The 19,018-nt window shown below is 43.0% G+C and overlaps 1 protein-coding gene across 3 annotated transcripts in view; it reads right to left on the bottom strand.

Moving 5' to 3' along the window:
* The window catches only part of ehhadh (enoyl-CoA, hydratase/3-hydroxyacyl CoA dehydrogenase), an 83,274-nt gene that overhangs the window by 29,841 nt on the left and 34,415 nt on the right, over window positions 1-19,018 (bottom strand). For 2 of the 3 annotated variants that reach the window (XM_084314566.1, XM_084314568.1), the window contains one exon: window positions 6,651-6,762. The exons of the other annotated variant lie outside the window; for it this stretch is intronic. In XM_084314566.1, coding sequence (XP_084170692.1) covers window positions 6,651-6,762 — 112 coding nt within the window. The remainder of the gene's footprint in view (window positions 1-6,650; window positions 6,763-19,018) is intronic. 3 annotated transcript variants of the gene reach the window in all.

The raw sequence follows: 19,018 nt of genomic DNA, 5'->3' as shown, positions 1-19,018 counted from the left end.
GTTGCTAAGTCCTATCATATTTAAATAGTTGGCAACCAACAGTCCAAATGATGTCTGTTTTTAATGCAATTTAAACACACAGGTGAACCTGAGTCAGAAAAAGAAAGGGAAAGGATGGAGGAGGGAGAGGCCTTTGCAGGAACCAGCATCATAGAAGAAACTACAGGTGCAATATTGAGTGCCATTGTGTAAAGTGAATTAGGGCATAACACCATAGTGTCATTCTACTTCTAATTTACATGCTATACTATGTTATTTGATACTTATCTTGTCTAGCACAGTCTCTGGAGCGTAACAGTAAGAAGCATTTTGTATAAAAGTATTCTGTACTTCTGTATGACAACTATTAAAGAAACTTGAAACTTGAAACTAGTGCATAGTATGTTCAGATGGACTATTCATCATGAATTTAATTAATGCTAAATTATATTTAATGCACATGTCAACCAACTGTCCAAATTATGTTGTCTTAATGCCTGTCTTAATGCAATTTAAACAAGCAGGTGAACCTGAGGCAGAAAAAGACAGGGAAAGGTTGGAGGAGGGAGAAGCCTTTGCAGGGACTAGTATGGAAACAGGTGTGTGTGAGATGACCAACCAGTGCCACTGCACAACAGAGTTTAAAAGTAATTGGAGGATAGATTATGTTCTGTACTCACAAATATATGAAAGAAAAACATTTGAAAATGAGACCCATTGTTTTGCATATTAACTTGATACAAAGGTAAATTAGTGGATTGTGTTTTGTTATTTGATGATTTTTTGATTGATTAATTGATTGATTAGCTTGATGCATTTCAATTTGATATGTTATTTCGGACAAATGGGGGGCGCTTGACCGCAAATTCCCAGGCTGCTTTTTGTTGCCAGTCCGCCCCTGCCGTTCAGTGTAGAAGAGAATGGGACTAATAACCACTGGTGGAATTAAACTCAAATAGAATGGTCACTGCAGGCATGGATGACAGAATTTGGTGTCATTGGTGGATAGGCAGGACATCAGTCAGATAAATGCTGACCCCTGCTGGCCAGCAGCATAAACTACATACACATAGGTGGGGTAAACACTATCTCCAGAAATATGGCTTCATCTCTATAAATGGGTGGTTGACGTGACATGGCCTTTTTGGAGTCCTTAGTGTCAAAGATAAGAAAATTATGAAAAAATATATGTGAAAATGTTATTATATTGCACAGAACATTTAAATTAGTAACTAGTGACTGTCTCACGAACATTTCACAAAGTTTGATTTTGAATAAAAACAAGAAAAGTAATGCATTTGTTAATTTAACTACATGACAACTCATATGTCTGCTAGACGTTCACAGAAAAGTAGAGCAACTAACTGCGTTCTGTTTTATGGCAATAACCTTCAGGTTTGTGGGATATTATCCCGAAAAATAAGAGAAAGAAAAAAGTCAGCTAGAAGTCAGATGACTGACAGGGAGTGTCGTTTTCTGAAATTTAAAGCCCATCGAAAGCCCTGGGTCTCTTCTCTCAAAATACTACACTCAAGTTAGGTTGCGCCAAATCCTCGGTTCTATATGCGCCTTTTTCCGACACGATACCCTGAGCTTTCTATAAACTCATATTTCACTAATAACAGTTAAAATCATTGGTAAACAAACGTAGTGCTGAAAATATACACGTTGACTGCTGTTTTGACTGGGTTAGGGTCTTTACTCTTGGCTACATAAAAAATAATAATAAAATGTAAAAAAAAATAATGGATTTATGACTTGATACCGGTCAATCTCGTACCGGTCCCGGAACGCTCAGGCTTAAGAGGTTAAGAGGTTAAGTAGTTAAACAAACAGGATAACTGGACACTACTAACACATGGAAATTAAATGGTTATATATTTAACTTTTCCATGGGTTTGTTTTAAAATGTATCTCAAGAGTAAGAATAACTCGCTTTGTGTTGTTTTTCAACCAACTATAGTTTAGTTAGTCAGTAAGATATTTCGTTGACGAGTGCAACAACCCACCGACCCCCCAACACACAGGACCCCGCCGGGCAAAGCCCAGCCGCTCTGATCCCCCTGAGAGAAACCCCTCCCTCCCGCCCTCCTCCCCGAGAAACAGAACACCCCCATATCCTGGTCCACCATGCGCGGAGCCGAGCACCCAGAGCTCCCACCTGCCCCCGCCGGACCGCCAGGCCCCCGCAGAAGGCCAAAGCACCACGCCTCAATGATCCCCCGACCCCCCGCGCCCCCAAGCCCGGTGCCCCCCCGGCCCGGTGACCAGACCGCCCAGGCCACGGCGGCCGAGGGCCCCAGGAAACCCCACACAAATCCCACAACACGCAAGCCCCCCCCTCCCCCGGGTCGAACCGCCGGAATGATGGCCCCTCCCCCCGACACCTCCACCCCACTGAACCCAGCCTGCCCACCTCTGTACCTCCCATGTCACCGACATCACCACATATATTTATGAAAAATGAAACTAACAACACAATAAGAAAAAATGAAGTGAACATAAATGGTTATATGGTTAGCACTCTTTCCCCGGTTGGCGGTTTGGGGGGGGGGGGGGGATCAGCCCTCCCACTGGAGAAGCCCCCCCCCCCCCAGAGACGGAGATACCCCCCAAAGGAGATTCTCCAAGCCTCTCTTCATGTCCAACATTTTGAATTCTTGTCCTTCATATTTGTCCATGTGCACATTTAAAGCAACTGCTATTCTAACATAACTCAGAAGAAAATAATATAAAAGAAGACTAAAGACAATTGGCACTTCCCAGGTAATTCTTTTTAACCCCGTTTAACCCCCGTTGGCGGGTTGGAGGGGTAAGGCTCTCCTGGAGAGGGCCCCTCCTATAACGATGTAGATATCCCCAATGGCGATTCTCCAATGTCCCTATTATTGTCCAACATTTTATTTGAATTTTTATCTTTCATATGTTAGTACATTTCCAGAGCTCCCGGTCCGGTCTCCGAATGTGATTCCCCATGTTCCCTGTCATCTTATTTGTGTGTCATGTGTGCTAGTGTCTACCGTTTAGTCTAGTTAGTATGTGTTATTTGTATTATATGTCCCGAATCAAGTCCCAACCTCCCCAACTAATGCGTTTACCTTGTCTGTATTCCCAGTGGTCTGTGTGTTATCTGCAGTGTGTCTCGAACCATAACCTCCATTCACTATCACATTATATGCATAGGTATTGAATCTTGGTCGGTGTGTATGACCTCAGTGCTCGAGTCCTGCTTGGTGTGTGAAACCTCGTTATTCAAGTTCTGGCTGGTCCGGTTGATCTCTGTGCTCGGATCTCGGTTGGTGTGTGTGGCCTCCGTGTTCGCATCTTGGCCGGCCCGGGCGACCTCCGCGCCTGCATCTCGTGTGCGGGTGGTCCGGTTGTATCCAGCGTCTCCCCGTCCCTCCCCTGGGGGCCGTCTGTTTCACCTCTCCCGAACCAGCTTGTATCACTTGCTGCGTCATATTCATCGTGTTAACTTTCATGTTAGCTTGCAGCTCCTTCTCCAGCCAGGCCCTGCTGCGGTCCAACACCACGTTAGCTTGTATCCCTTGCTGCGTCGTATTCATTGTGTTAACTTCCATGTTAGCTTGCAGCTCCTTCTCCAGCCAGGCCTCACTGCGGTCCAACACCACGTTAGCTTGTATCCCTTGCTGCGTCGTATTCATCGTGTTAACTTCCATGTTAGCTTGCAGCTCCTTCTCCAGCCAGGCCTCGCTGCGGTCCAACGCCACGTTAGCTTGTATCCCTTGCTGCGTCGTATTCACCGTGTTTTTAACTTCCATGTTAGCTTGCAGCTCCTTCTCCAGCCAGGCCTCGCTGCGGTCCAACGTCCCGCTAGCTTGTATCACTTGCTGAGTCATATTCATCGTGCCAGCTTCCATGTTAGCTTGCAGCTCCTTCTCCGGCCAGGCCTCGCCGTGGTCCAACGCCACGTTAGCCCAGAGTCCATCGATGTCGCTCTGGATGTTCTGCGTGCTAGCTTGGATAGCTTGGTTAGCTAACTCCATAGCCCGTGTGCTAGCCCATATGTCCTGGGCCATCTGCATTCCAGCTTGGATGTTAGCTTGGATGGTAGCCTGCATGCTAGCTTCCCACTGCGTCATGACAGCCTGAATCATCTCCTGAATCATCTCTTGCGCCCTCATTTGTACTTCTTCTGGGGTCGCTTTTCTCTCGCTTTTCTCGTGTTCCTCCTTCCTCCCCTCTTATATCCTTGAATTGTCACTTTTTATTTCGCTTTGAATTGTTTTACTTCCTTTTTTTGATATTCAATGACCGGGAGCTCTTTCATGTGGCTGCTCACCAGAACGTCGCAAACCGGAAGTCTCTCTAAAGGAATATCTTATCTTATCAACCAGAGTGGATAAATGAATTAACGTTACAAAAAAGAATTTAACCAAGAGATTTGAACCTGGGACCATATGATCCACAGGCAGCGCACTAACCCGTTGAGCTAAACGGTCCGTCGTGAACTGCTACTTACTAATCCATCATTTACACTTTTCAAGTGTCAATTGCGCTTGTCGTCCAGTATTAGCATTAATAAATCAAATGTCATGCTAATATGTCATGTTCTACAGTAGGACTTACTACTATGCGGCACGGTGGTGTAGTGGTTAACACTGTCGCCTCACAGCAAGAAGGTCCAGGGTTCGATTCCCGCTTGGGGACCAGGTTTCCATGATGCCAGGTACCCAGGTGGGGTATCTCCCAGGCCTTTCTGTGTGGAGTTTGCATGTTCTCCCTGTGCTCGCAAGGGTTTCCCCCCTGATAAGATAAACCCAATGGAAAAACATGCACAACAACAGATCGCTAACGCTGTGGCGTCCTTGACGAAGACGGACAGGAGCACTTGGATTGGTCCCCGGGGCGCGGCTCACGTTGACGCCCTATCTGCTCCCAGCTGCCCATGGGGGGAAGGACGACGGGATGGGTTAGGCGCAGAGACTCTATCGCATCGGCGACTGAGGAAAGACAATGTGTGTGTGTGTGTGTGTGTGTGTATCCCGGTGTGTGTGTGCCGCTCCAATTGCATGTCCAGTTCGTTGCATGTCGATTAAAGACCCCCTAAAAAGAGGTCCTGCATTATTATTATTATTATGATACCCATTAAAACAAGTCATGCCAATAATAGAAGCCTACTTTGCTGGAACGATTAATTTCAAACGTATACAGCGTGTGTGTGCGTGTATTCTTTTGTGTGTGCGCTCGCGCGCTGACTCGCTAAGCCTTTCCCTACGCATATTCATTTCTGGAGCCTTTCTTTATCCACTCTGGTTGGATGGTGTATTGTACTTGTGCTGTATCATAACAATACATTTGAATCTGATCTCGTTTTGAGATCAGTCGCAAATCGCTTCCTGTTGAATGGATCGGTTGAGTGCAATGCCAACTCTCTACTTTCCCCCGTTTACTCATCTTCACAGCCTAGAATATGACACGCCCACTGATGATGTCACGGTTCACGAGGAAAAAACAACAATTTTTCAGTGCCAGCTGAGCACCGATTTGTCACGTTCTAAACCAATTAATCCCGGTCTGAACGCGCCGGCCGGTGCGAAAATTACGTTCGGGAACCGGCTCCAGCACGGAGCCTGGCCGGTGTGAAAGCCTTATCAGTGCCTCTGTGCCTCTGGCTGCAGGAATCCCCTCCCCCTCAAAGTGAAGCAGTACACAGCCATCTGTCGCGGATTTGCTCGCCTGAAACCTATTGTTTTCCTTATTCTAGCCAGGCCCAATGCACACCGGTAATGACGATCGCGATGGAACTACTGGGCTTATTCATTTTGGAGTAAGGTCTATTTTAGCTCTATTTTACCGAACCTAAAACATGCTTTTGGTAAGGATCGCAGCTTCGTAAAATGACCCCCCCCATCCCCCCTTGATGACTTTGTGAAGATACATCTATATGGTATATACTAGGGATGCTCGATATTGGCTTTTTTACCGATATACCGATATTGTCCAACTCTTAATTTCCGATACCGATATCAACCGATATCAACCGATACCGATATATGCAGGGCCCCCCCCCCCCCCCCCCCCCCAATTTTTTTTATAACTTCAGGTAATTAACATTACATATCTCTTGTTGTGGAATTAACACAACATTATGCATACTTTTGACAATAAATAAAATCAGAATTTGTTCTTACTTGCTTGCCTGGGTAAATAAAGGTTATAGAAATGTTTTTTGAAAACCGATACCGATATTTTCCGATATCACATTTGAATGCCGATATCGGCCGATAATATCGGTAGGCCAATAATATCGGACATGCCTAGTATATACCTTTGATTTGGAAAAAATATAGGTTTCAGGCGAGCAACCCGAACGATTTGCGTATATGCATATAACACGTCATATCTCGCGATCTAGAAAAAAAGACTGGATTATTTTGAAAAGGGGCGATGTTTAGCGTGGAATAGCGCACAAAAGAAAGTATGTAGAAATGAACTGGTTTATCAGTGTTGGACTATAAATAGTGCTTGTCAAATGAGCCACTCTCCATAGCTATAATATAGAATATACGATGGGTCCGCAAACATTGTGAAAATGGTCAATAACGCTGCGGCCAAGGAGTAAAGATGGGAAAACAGCATGGCAGTCAATGAGTTAAGAGGTTATGGAGCAGCTATAGAACTAGGCTAGCTGAACATCTGTGTCCTACCTGTGGTAATGAGTTGTAAGGCAGCTGGGACACCAATCAGTCTGGGCAGACGTTGGGTACCTCCTGCAGCTGGCAGGAGACCCAGAGTCACCTCTGGTAGCCCCACCCGGGCCTGAAAAAAAAGAAGAAAAAAAAAAACACACACACGCACACACGAAAACGTTTTTTTTTTTTTTTTATCTTTTCCCCCCTCCTTTTTCCTCAGATTTCCTCCCATCCCAATGTTAGTCGTTATGCCAATTCCCAATCCCCTTCCTGGTCGCTGCGCACTTACCCCCCACAGTCGGTCTGGGAGAGTGGAGGTTATCACGTGCTTCCTCCGACACACGTCTAGCCAATCAACCGCTTCTTTTCATCTGGCAGCGTGGACTCTCACTGAGAGGGTGTAACGTGTAGAAGGATCACACTACCCCCCTTAGATCCTATCCGCGCTGAGCAGGCGCCCCGACCGAACTGTAGGAGTCGCTGTTTACAATGACCCGGACTTACCCCGCCAGCTTTCCAACCCTCTAATACAGCCAATTGTATTAGTGTGAACGGCCAGCCAAGCTGGTGACAACACCGGAGCTGTGAGCTGGATTTGAACATGCGAATCCAGCGTCTCCGGTGTTTGTGACGAACGCAATCTCCGCTACGCCACCTGACCGCCCTCAACGCTCGTTTTTTTTAAACTTTCAGAAAAAAAAAGACTCTGCAGGAATCACGCTTTACTGTAATACACAAAACACGTTGTCATTTTCCGGCCTATTTATGAATCGTTTTCAAATAGACGCTAGATTGTCGATAGTATATGTGTACTTATGCACGCTATAGAAGCGGGCTGAAAAATCGATTATCTTATTTCCTGATCAGCTACACACACACACACACACACACACACACCACACACACACACACACACACACACACACACACACACACACACACACACACTTGGAGTACATCAACACAATATTCATAATTCCTCACACCACCACAATGGATTTGAAATGAAACAATGACACAACAAGATGTGCTTTAAGTGCATACTTTATGGGACAAAGTTATTGGACTCAGCTGTTCCATGGCCAGGTGTGTGTTATTCCCTCATTATTTAATTTACAAGGAGCTGATCAAAGGTCTAGTAACTTCAAGTGTGGTATTTGGATTTGGAATCTGTTGCTGTCAACTTAGTAACGCATTACTTACGGTAGTAACACATTACTGTAATTGAATTACTTTCCCAGTAACGAGTAAAGTAAGGCTTTACAATTTCCAAAACAGTAATTATAGTTACTAATCCAAGTAATGCATTACTATGTGACCTTGTTGCCAGAATGCTATGTGTTTTTTGTCTTCGTATAACGTTACATTACGTTTTGAAAGATATGACTGGTTTTCATTATGTTGCAAAAAAAGGAGGTAGGGACCGCACTCGGAATATCGTTGTTTTTATTTTCAAGTTGTTAAAGGGCACAAAACGTTTTCAGCCATCCGGCCTTCATCAGTGTGCAAATGACAAATGTGACAAACACAACTTAAATAGGCTGTACTTGACAACAGGTGGGAACAATCGGCAATCAGTTAACAGGCTAGGTTGACGTCATGATTAGTAGCAGGGCTAGATTGACAAGTAGATATCACAATATCACAATATCACATAAATGTGTATGATGGCAATGTATGAAAACAACAAATTGATACATATTACAATATTTTCAGACCTGTATGGAATAAAAAATACAGTACATTGGGGTGCATCAGGTTGTTAGACCGTTCATTAAACAGTGTACTATTTTTTCTCTCTCATACAGTAGATAACTTTGGATAGTACCTAAATAAATGGAGCTCATATAGTAGATAACTTAGGATAGCATCTACAGGAATGGAGCCAAACTGGACTTTTCATTCATCCCAGATGGAATACATCGATTTGAGCCGATGTCAATACAATATACAATATATAATTTACAACTCTGTATGGAACAAAAACACAGTACATTGGGGGTATCAGGTTGTAAGACCGTTCATTAATCAGTGTACTCGTTTTTTTTTATACAGTAGATAACTTATGATAGCTAAAGGAATGGAGTCAAATTGAACTCTTCATTCATCCCAACTGGATACATAGATTTGAGCCGATGAATCCATACACATTCCCGTTGCAAAAGCAGTTGTTCATGGTTGCCACCCCTTCTATTAAGAAAAACCATCTCTAGACCTATGCACTTGAGGTCATTAATTTTATGATCCATTTCGTTAAAATGTCGTGCCACAGGGGAATTAATGTCAGTCTGCTTTATATTGCGTCTGTGTTCGTTCAATCTGATTTTTAATTTGCGGGATGTCTGTCCAATATAGTATTTTTTACATGGGCAGAATAATAGATAAATTATGTGTGTGGAATTGCATGTTATTAGCGATCTGATCTTGTAATTCTTCCCGGTGTGGGAGTCGTGAAATGTGTTTGTTTTGATCATGTGGCTGCAAGATGTGCATGATCTACATGGGAAGCTCCATGAATAAAAGGCTCTGGCTTTGAATACGAGTCCGCTCTAACAAGGCGGTCCTTCAGGTTTGTAGCCCTTTTATGTGTAAAGCGTGGAGGGTGTTGGAAGCGATTATTTAAAGTTCTATCCGATGATAGAATGTGCCAGTGTTTCATGACTGTGGACTTGATAACGTAACTAAATGGATCATAAGTAAGGACATAATTAATGGTGCCTGGTGTTCTGTTTCTTTCTTTCTTCCGGAATAGTTATTTTCTTTCAATTTGGTTTACAGTGGCCATGGCAGAGTTAAGACACTGCTTTGGGTAGCCCTTTTCATCAAATCGTCCCAACATATTTTCACTTTCGGAGTGGAACTCCTCTTAAGATTATGATTATAACAGGATAAGTACGTAAAGTACATAGGTAAACACCTTTTATTCAGATAAAATGGTCTTGTGTTTGGACAGACACATTTCACATGTTGACAGCTGTGCCTGTGAGGAGAGAGATATGGGTAGAAAGGGGTCGCTATGGTGGCCCGAGATAGGTGCCAAGCCACCAGGGGCGACGTCACAACAATCGATAAGAAAGGAGTCTCTCTTCTAGGGAGAAGAGGTTGCCGTAGCAACGCAGTGGAAAGATAGGGAGATGGAGCTAGTTGCTCAAGGTCGGCATTCCTTAACACTTTCCGTGCCGGCCGTGCCAGTCCTATAGTGCCAACGCTCTATTCAATGACAGAGCACTCACATTTGTGAACGCATAAACTATATCTTAAATTATGGCTATGTGTCTAATACGACCGTCGCTTATCAATGACTTGTTTGGAGTCAACATTGTGTAAACGGATTGTTTTTTTTAATCGGTTAATTTCCGTTTTATACCATTTTGAAAAACGCTCGTTTTTTGAAACTTTGAGGGAAAAAAAGATTCGGCAGGAATCGTGCTTTACTGTAATACACAAAACACGTTGTCATTTTCCGGCCTATTTATGAATCGTTTTCAAATAAACGCTAGATTATCGATAGTATATGTGTACTTATGCACGCTATAGAAGCGGGCTGAAAAATCGATTATCTTATTTCCTGATCAGCTACACACACTCACAGCCACTCACAGCCGCGCACGCACACACGCACACACACACACACACACACACACACACACACACACACACACACACACACACACACACACACACACACACACACACACACACACACACACACACACACACACACACACACACACACACACACACACGGGACACGTTGATATATAGGTGAAAACAGCTCTGATTATCCCAATACTGGTAAAATAGATTCCTTACCTCAGATCAGATGTTCTCCAAAAAGATTATTCCAATTCCTGATCGCCATTCCAAATATCGATCGCGTTTATTGATCCAGCGCTGGGTGGTCGAAAGACATATTCCACGCTGTTCTGATGGTGGGCGATGACTGGGATCGTCTCCGGTTACTTGCCTGATAAGTAAAATGTGGATTCCGGACAATTTTTTCCCCATGCGTTTCATTCAGTGCAATCCAATGGGGTGCAGTACCATCCGGAGAGACGATAGGGGGCGGTATTTTCCCTGTTCGAGCTCAGACAGATCCCCACTAACCCACATAAATGGCATAATCATACTCCCTTATTCAATAACAATGCACTCTTGATTGGAAAACGACCTATAAGATTCCCTATATGGGAAAAGCAAGGCATACACTCATTAGGTGATGTTTTCAACAAACAGGGTTTTTGTAGTTATGAAGAAATACGCAAAAAATTTAATCTCACCGAGTCCACATATTAATTTTACGCACAGTTATTGTTATGTTTGAAGGCTCACGGTGTTCCATTAAAGATACCAATTGAACACCACAGATACCACAAATTCTTCTATGAAAGAGAGACATCGAGAGGTTTTGTTTCAGATTTTTATCATCAATTACTAACGTCCTCGTATGAAACCCTCCACCTAGACTCAGTCTGGAGGAGGGATATACCAGACCTGGAAAAAGATTTTGATTGGCAAGAAGCCTGGGCAAATGTTCGATTTACATCAAGGAACCCGGACCATCAACAAATCAATCTTAACTATATTCACAGGACATACTTGACTCCTATAAGACTGAACAGAATGGGTCTTAAACAAGACTCCAAATGCTCCTTATGCACAAATGGGGACGAGGGAACATGTATGCACGTGTACTGGGACTGCCCACCAGTTAAGATATTCTGGAGGGGGGGGCAGGTGGCGCACGGAGATTACGTTCGTCACCAACACCGGGAGACACTAGGATTCGCCTGTTCGAATCCAGCTCCCGGCGTTGCTATCAGCTTGGCTGTCCTCTCACGCTGATACAATTGGCTGCATCAGGGGGTGGGAAGCTGAAGGGTGGGTCCTGGGCGTTGTGGACAGCGACCCCTACAGTTCGGTCAGGGCGCCTGCTCAGCGAGGGTTGGATCTGAGGAGAGATAGTGTGGCCTCCCACACGCTACACTCTCCCCGGTGAGAACCTGCGCGGCCAGGTTGGCCTGCCCCAGGCTGCACATGCGTCGGAGGAAAGCATGTGACAGTCTCCGGTCTCCCGGACCAACAGTAGGGGAAAGTACGCAACAACCAGGAAGGGTGGGATGGGAGAAAAATCGGGAAAAAAGGAGGGGAAGAAAGATAATAAAAAAAAAAAAAAAAAAAATCTGGAAAGAGGTGACCCAGCAATTATCAAATCTCTTAACTCTGAATATACCTGTACACCCCTCTGTATTACTGCTGAATGATGTTTTTGAGTGTGCAGTACATCCACAGCTAAAGAGATTGGTTTTATCGGGTATCACAGTGGCTAAAAAGCTGATAGCATCACGATGGTTCCAACCGGAAAAAATTTGCCGAAAGGTCTGGATTATTACATATCTCGATGTGATTTATCAAGAAATATCTACAGCAAGAATTTTGGGTCTCAATGAATCCAAAATGACAATGTGGTTAGAAGTGGTGGAGAGAATAAAAGCTAGCATATAATGGTAGTGTCTGGTTAGGAGCGAGGGATAATGGATGGATTATCCAATGGGGGGTCCGGGAGGGGGGGGTACGAGCTAGAGCATATGTGTGTAGGGTATTAGATAGCAGGTATTAGGGGTATATCCTGTATAAGACATTTAACTAAATGGTGATTTCATTGGATGTGCACTGTTAATAATGCTTGTATATCTTATCGTGTGTTGTCATGTTTGTTTATATGTTTGTTTAAAAAATTATAAAAAAATAAAATACAAAAAAAAAATTGGATCAATGGACACGATCGATATTTGGAATGGCGATCAGCAATTGGATTAATCTGACTAATCTGACTGATTAATTAATGACATCAGATGTGAGGTAAGGCCTTTATGTTACGAATCTTGGGGTAATCAGATGTTCCTTTCTCCGCCATCGGAGCGCGCGCGAGTGTGTGTGTGTGTGTGTGTGTGTGTGTGTGTGTGTGTGTGTTAGGGTTGCATGGTATACCGGTATTAGTATAGTACCGCGGTACTAGAGTGTTCGAAATGATACTATACTGCGTTTGGGGAATTTAATTTATTCATTTATGCATGCGAATGCCTTCCTATTGGAGCACAGCACTGCTGTCAGTGGTGACGTTGCGCTAGTTTACCGGAAGCAACATTCTGGAATGAAGAACAACAAACTCTAGTTGAGACGAGAGCTGGCGTGGCTCGTCCGGCGAATGTTGGCATCGGTGGCATGACTGCAGTGCTGATAGGAGCTACTGTGGCGCGCAGCGTTGGTTGTCGTGGCCATAGGCAGTCGCAGTGAGGATCTTTGTTGATTGACGTTGGCTGGCTAGCTTTGACTAGAGTTGTTGTTTGCTGGCTATATGGGCTGGCGTTGGCCGAGTTTGCTCTATGCGGGGTGTGCTAGCTAGCTAACGTTAATCAATAAAGATCCTCACTGCGATTAGTTAGTTATCATAACCATCGACAGTCGCGGTGAGGATCTTTGTTGATTAGCGTTGGCTGGCTAGCACATTTTGCATGGGGTGAACTCGGCTGGCGTTGACTTGTATAGCTGGCGAGCTATGGTTCTAGTTGGAGCTAGCTAGCTGCCGTTGGTCGATGGAGATCCTCACTGCGATTGTCGATGGTTGTGGTGGCTGGCGTTGCGTGCTGCAGTGGCTCCCGTCAGTGCTGTGGTCATGCCGTTGATGCCAACATTCGTTGGATGAGCTATGCTGGCTCTCGTGACTACAGTTCCTTATACGAGCATTAGAAAATGTCCACAATGCTATTCGCAAGAATAGAAAATAAATTGAAAAGCCTAATAATAAGCTATACATAGCCTAAACTGCCATGCTGAAAGCTAGTAAACACAGCATCTCTATGGCTTAGTCACAAACGTGATTTATACAGAGACATTTGACAATTGCCCATTAATGGTTCATACATACTGTATAAAGTAAAAATATCTATTTTATTTTTGTTAAACAGCCTACAATATGACATAACCTAGTTCTAGATTATGATAGGCTATAATCAGTCTCACTCATCAAAATGTTTTCTAGGTAACTTATGGTATCTCAAACTAATTAGGCCCTCTGCTATGACAAATGTATAATAATACAACCATACTTTTTCTACCCCTTGAATTTTTTTTAACTACAGAAGTCTGCTGCATTTGGCTCACAGAGTGACTCCCCCCACTCAGAAGCAACCTAACCTCCGCTTTTTTTAGCAACATATTAAGTACACAAATTAGTCCAAAGATGATGAAAGGATCAACAGGGCAGTCGCAGAGTTCATCTGTATGGACCAAGTTCCAATATATATACAGTTGAGAAAGCTGGGTTCAGAAACCTTGTACAGCAACTGTTTTGAGTGCAAAAAAAGTTCTCCAGCATTTTGAATGCCATTGCTTTTAATTGAATTTATTTATTCTCGTCATTGTTGTGTTTTAAAATAAAGAACAATAATGAAATCTGAGAGTGTTTCCCTGATTTTGAGGAAAAGCATCGAAAGTATCGAAATTAATATTGGTATAGTATCGAAACAAAAATTTTGGTATCGTGACAACCCTAGTGTGTGTGAGGTTCGCGCCAACCAAAGTACGGAGAAGCGATTTTTCAGATCCCGCTTCTCTTCGTGCATGAGGACACATACTATCGATAATCTAGCATTTATTTGAAAACAATTCATAAATCAAGCGACAAATGGCATGCTTTCTAAGGAAATACATTTAAGCTCGATTTGCTGGAGTTTATTGAGATGAGACAGAACGCCCTAGAAATATATTGATATTCATTCATGGTATGTATGAAAAAATTATCTGTTTCGTGCATGTTGACTGGAAGCAACTCATTGACGATCACTGTGATATTTAGATCTATTGCTATTATATTTGATATAATAATAATAATAATAATAATAATAATAATAATAATAATAATAATAATAATAATAATAATAATAATAATAATAATAATAATAATAATAATAATATTCATTTATATAGCACCTTTCATACACGGAGTGCAACTCAAAGTGCTCAACAGAGACACGTCTTCTTTAAACAAGTCAAGAAGAAAAAAACACAGTAAGTCAAGAAAAAACAAGAATACCATAAGGTCCATGAACTCAAAATAAATAATAAATGCATGCATGCATGCAAAACTCGCAGACGTACCCCACGCGAAGGTAAGGAAAAACTCACTAAAACCTAACAATAGGAAAAAATGCACCACAGGCAATGTGGAGGAGAGAAACCTTAGAAGGGCCAATTCAAGGGGGGATCTCCCTTCTTAGATGTCGGTGATATTAGTGTTGCATGTTGCATTAAAAAAGGCGACAGCTGGTAAGCATGCACCAGTGGAGGTTTCTCTATGACAAGACGTGAAACACAAATTCACTCATAATTCATAATTATTATTAATTTACATATATATATATATTTTTTTTTTTATTATTATTATTATAATTTTTTTTATTAGAACAGTTTTCCTCTGTAAATTTTCTTTTCTTCAAAAATTGCCAAAATTGACAGCTCTGAGCAGGCCTGCACTGCAGTAATGACTGCAGTAATATTCGTGCAGAATAACTTCACAGGTTGACCCAATGTTAAATAAATAATAAATAATAGCCAATCAAAATAGGCTATTAACTTCATCTAAGCACGGTCTGTGCAGTTAAACTCTTGCCATTGAATGGAGGATTGAATGATTGACAGCCTTGACAATCCAATAATACACAGAGGATGAATGATTGGCAGCCTTTGAAATCCAATCAGAGTCTGCCTGGCAAAAATACCTGCGGAACTGCAGCTGGACTGGCTTCAGTGTTCTAGTCAAAGTTGTGTTCCATCATCTCATGTGTGCAATTTGCCTGAAGAACATTAATTTGCCTAATATAATCATTCATATTTTAAGATCTTTATTCACTTGTTCACTAATTGTTGTGCACTGCATCGTTTACTTGGATGATATATATATTTTTTTTAATCTCAGTTGAAGACTAGTGTAGTTGTAGTTGACGTGAATGTGCCATCTTGGACTGTGAAGGCAAGCTAACTTGTAGCTATCTACTAGCTTAGCAAGCTAGTAGTTTACAGTACACACAGTAGGCTAAATTAAACTTTGCGCCAACATTAGGACCGAAGTATGAACCAGCAACTGAGCAACATGAAGAAGTGGACTTATGCACCTGGATCAGAAAAAAGTAAGTTGTAGTGTTTGTAAAACGAAAGCCTGCTTAGCCTTGATGCTAACGTTAGCTAACTGTTTAGAGAACAATACTTGTAGTAGACTTGATTAAGGGATTGAAACATTGTTAACTTGGCTATGTCACATATAAACACAATGTAATGTATCACGTTGGCTGCTGGCTGCTGGCTGCTAATGCAGCCTGCAGATAATATTTGCATGTGCACTGTGTTAGTGTAAATTAATGAATGTTGCCGATAGCTTGTGGCTAGGCTAGCGTACTTTGCGGATGGCTAACGTTAGCCAGCCGAATTGTTTAGAGACTTGATTAAGGGATTGAAACGTTGTTAACTTGGCTATGTCACATATAAACACAATGTAATGTATCACGTTGGCTGCTGGCTGCTAATGCAGCCTGCAGATAATATTTGCATGTGCACCGTTAGTGTAAATGAATGAATGTTGCCGCTAGCTTGTGGCTAGGCTAGCATACTTTGCGGATGGCTAACGTTAGCCAGCCGAATTGTTTAGAGACTTGATTAAGGGATTGAAACGTTGTTAACTTGGCTATGTCACATATAAACACAATGTAATGTATCACGTTGGCTGCTGGCTGCTAATGCAGCCTGCAGATAAAATTTGCATGTGCACTGTGTTAGTGGTGAATGAATGAATGAATGAATGTTGCCGCTAGCTTGTGGCTAGGCTAGCGTACTTTGCTGATGCACGGCTGATCTAGTGCCTCTGTGGCTCTGCTGATTTGTCACGGTGAGATTCATGTGGTGGAACTTTGGTGTGCTCCTATGAATGAGAACTGCTATCTTGTCCGTTGTGTGTGGGTTTGTGTCTGAAACGACCGGTGGCTTGTGTGTGTTGCGTGAGATGCAGAAATAAACATTGCCAGGCATTGTAGTTCTCGGACCGCTTTCACCCACAGTTAAAGGAGACATGACATGCTGGTTTGATGAAATGTATAGTGTAAATTAAATGAATCGTTTATTTATATTCAATAGTAGTATTGATAGTATATTAGTATATATATTGATATTAATATTAATATTAATTAATTGATTGGTGTTGGTATTAATATTAATATATAGTGTATATTAATATTATGTTTTCATCTGTGTCCACTGACCACTGACACACAGTGGGGGATGTTTTAAAAATATAATTTAATATATAATATAATATAATAATTTGTGCTTCACCTAAAAATTTGGTCACCAGCCTCCACTGGCATGCACCCATGTGTGTAGTGAAACACAGATGAGTGCATGCGATAGCAACTGAACATTTTGAAAAAATGTATATAGAGCTGATAGTGATAACAACTGAACACAGATATGTTTTATGCACTCGCAAATAAGTCCTATTCTCCATTGGATATAGCTAGAGCCATATGAAATCCGCGTTCACGGAATCACGGACGGAATCGCGGAATTGACCAATAAAAATGGAATCAACTGCAAAACGTGGAATATTGCAGAATTTGGCCTAATCTGGACTGAAATTCAGTTTTTGGGTGGAACGTTTGGTGCAAAGCAAACATGGCCGGGGAGGCGGGGACACTACAGCGTGTTACACTGTTAGGGATTTTCATCCCTCGTAAGTCCTTGAATTGATATAGCTATGGACCAGCTGACCAAAGATTCACAGAACGACAAAGTTGTTTCAAAACGGAGTCTTTATTGGATCACACAGAGAAGTCTCCTGCAGCCCACAGGCTCAGCCTCTTGCCCCAGAAGAATGAATACACACATTACATGACATTTATACCCTCTTGCACAGAGAGAGAAGGGGAGGGGTGTGTGTGTGTATGTGCGTGTGTATGGTGTGTGTGTATGTATGTGTCTGCTTGTCTGCGTGTGTGTGTGTCTAAGTGCAAGAGTTAATGGATGTTTTCTGAGACACGGTGAGGGGGCCATCTGGTTAACATGGTTAACTAGTTTACCGGCCCACTGGTCAAGGGTCACCGGGTCCTGAAGAGTCCAGGCACTTCATCTGATAGTTGTGTATATGTGTCTGTGTGTGTGTATGTATGTGTGTGTGTGCGGGGGGGGGGGGTGGGTAGGCCAGATGTACAGAGAGCCACAGAGACGATAACCCAAACAGGATGTATGGGGGGCCCCGACAAGGGACAGCCTGAGTGGGGGAGACAATCATGCTATCATCAGAGGAGAGCTTCAGTGGAATATTAATGAAATATCCTATAACACACAACACGCAGCAGTGCTCAAGCGTCTGGCTGCTTTGATGTTAACATCGTCAATAAGCTAAGAAATTCCGCAATAAGCCCTCAGTTCAGAGCAGAACAGTATCCTAATGACTTTTATGCCTCTGGCGATAAGGTGTTTTGCAAATTCTGTCAACGTTCCGTGGACTGGACCCGCAAAAACACGTGCAACACTATTGTGATTAAATAGCTATGTAACCAGTGGTGCAGTCGTAATATGACAGCACAACTTGTGTTTACTTGAAGTTTGTGTGTGCATGACTCCTAGTGCACAGCAAGGGAGGTTTAGTGATGAACCTTGTGGTGCGCTCACACCCACTCGCGCACGCAGGTATACACACACACACACACACGCACACACACACACACACGCACACACACAAGCGCATATACGCGAGTGCAATCTTTCTATCATACACGCTCATCTTGCTCTCTATTTGTGTGAATGTGCGCGCGCGAGAGCAATTGGAAAGCTGGCGCGCAGCACGGCAGACGCTTGATTCATAAGCAGGTAGACCCCCATCACGAATTCCGAGCCACATTAGTATTCACCTCCACTGCCGTCACACAGAATGAAGGGGGAGATGCATTCAGATAGCCAACACCCAGACACCTAGTCTACCTGCGCTTTTTGTTATGTAAAACGGTGGCCGCCGGCCGGGTACTTAAGCGGGAGTTACACACAGTGTTTTTGTGCTCGTTTTTATACGTTTTTGAATACGTTTCATGTCCCTTTTACACAGAAATGCGTTTTTTGGCGTTTTTTGGTGGATACGGCTGAAACGCTAAATTGTGTTTGCATTTTGGAGAACCCCTAAAAAACGCGCCGACAACAGCCGTGTAGTCTGCACGGAGCCGTTGTTGTGAAAACGCCCATGCGCAGTAGATACCATCTGCGTGCCCTTCCGGTGACAACAGTGTGTGTGTGTGGGTGTGTGTGTGTTTGGGACATGCTCCGTGTCCCAAATAATAGCT

The sequence above is a fragment of the Notolepis coatsorum genome (genome assembly GCF_963971535.1).
Source record: "Notolepis coatsorum genome assembly, chromosome: 5".
Classification (NCBI taxonomy): Eukaryota; Metazoa; Chordata; class Actinopteri; order Aulopiformes; family Paralepididae; genus Notolepis; species Notolepis coatsorum.
This window is presented reverse-complemented; position numbering and strand designations above follow the sequence as displayed.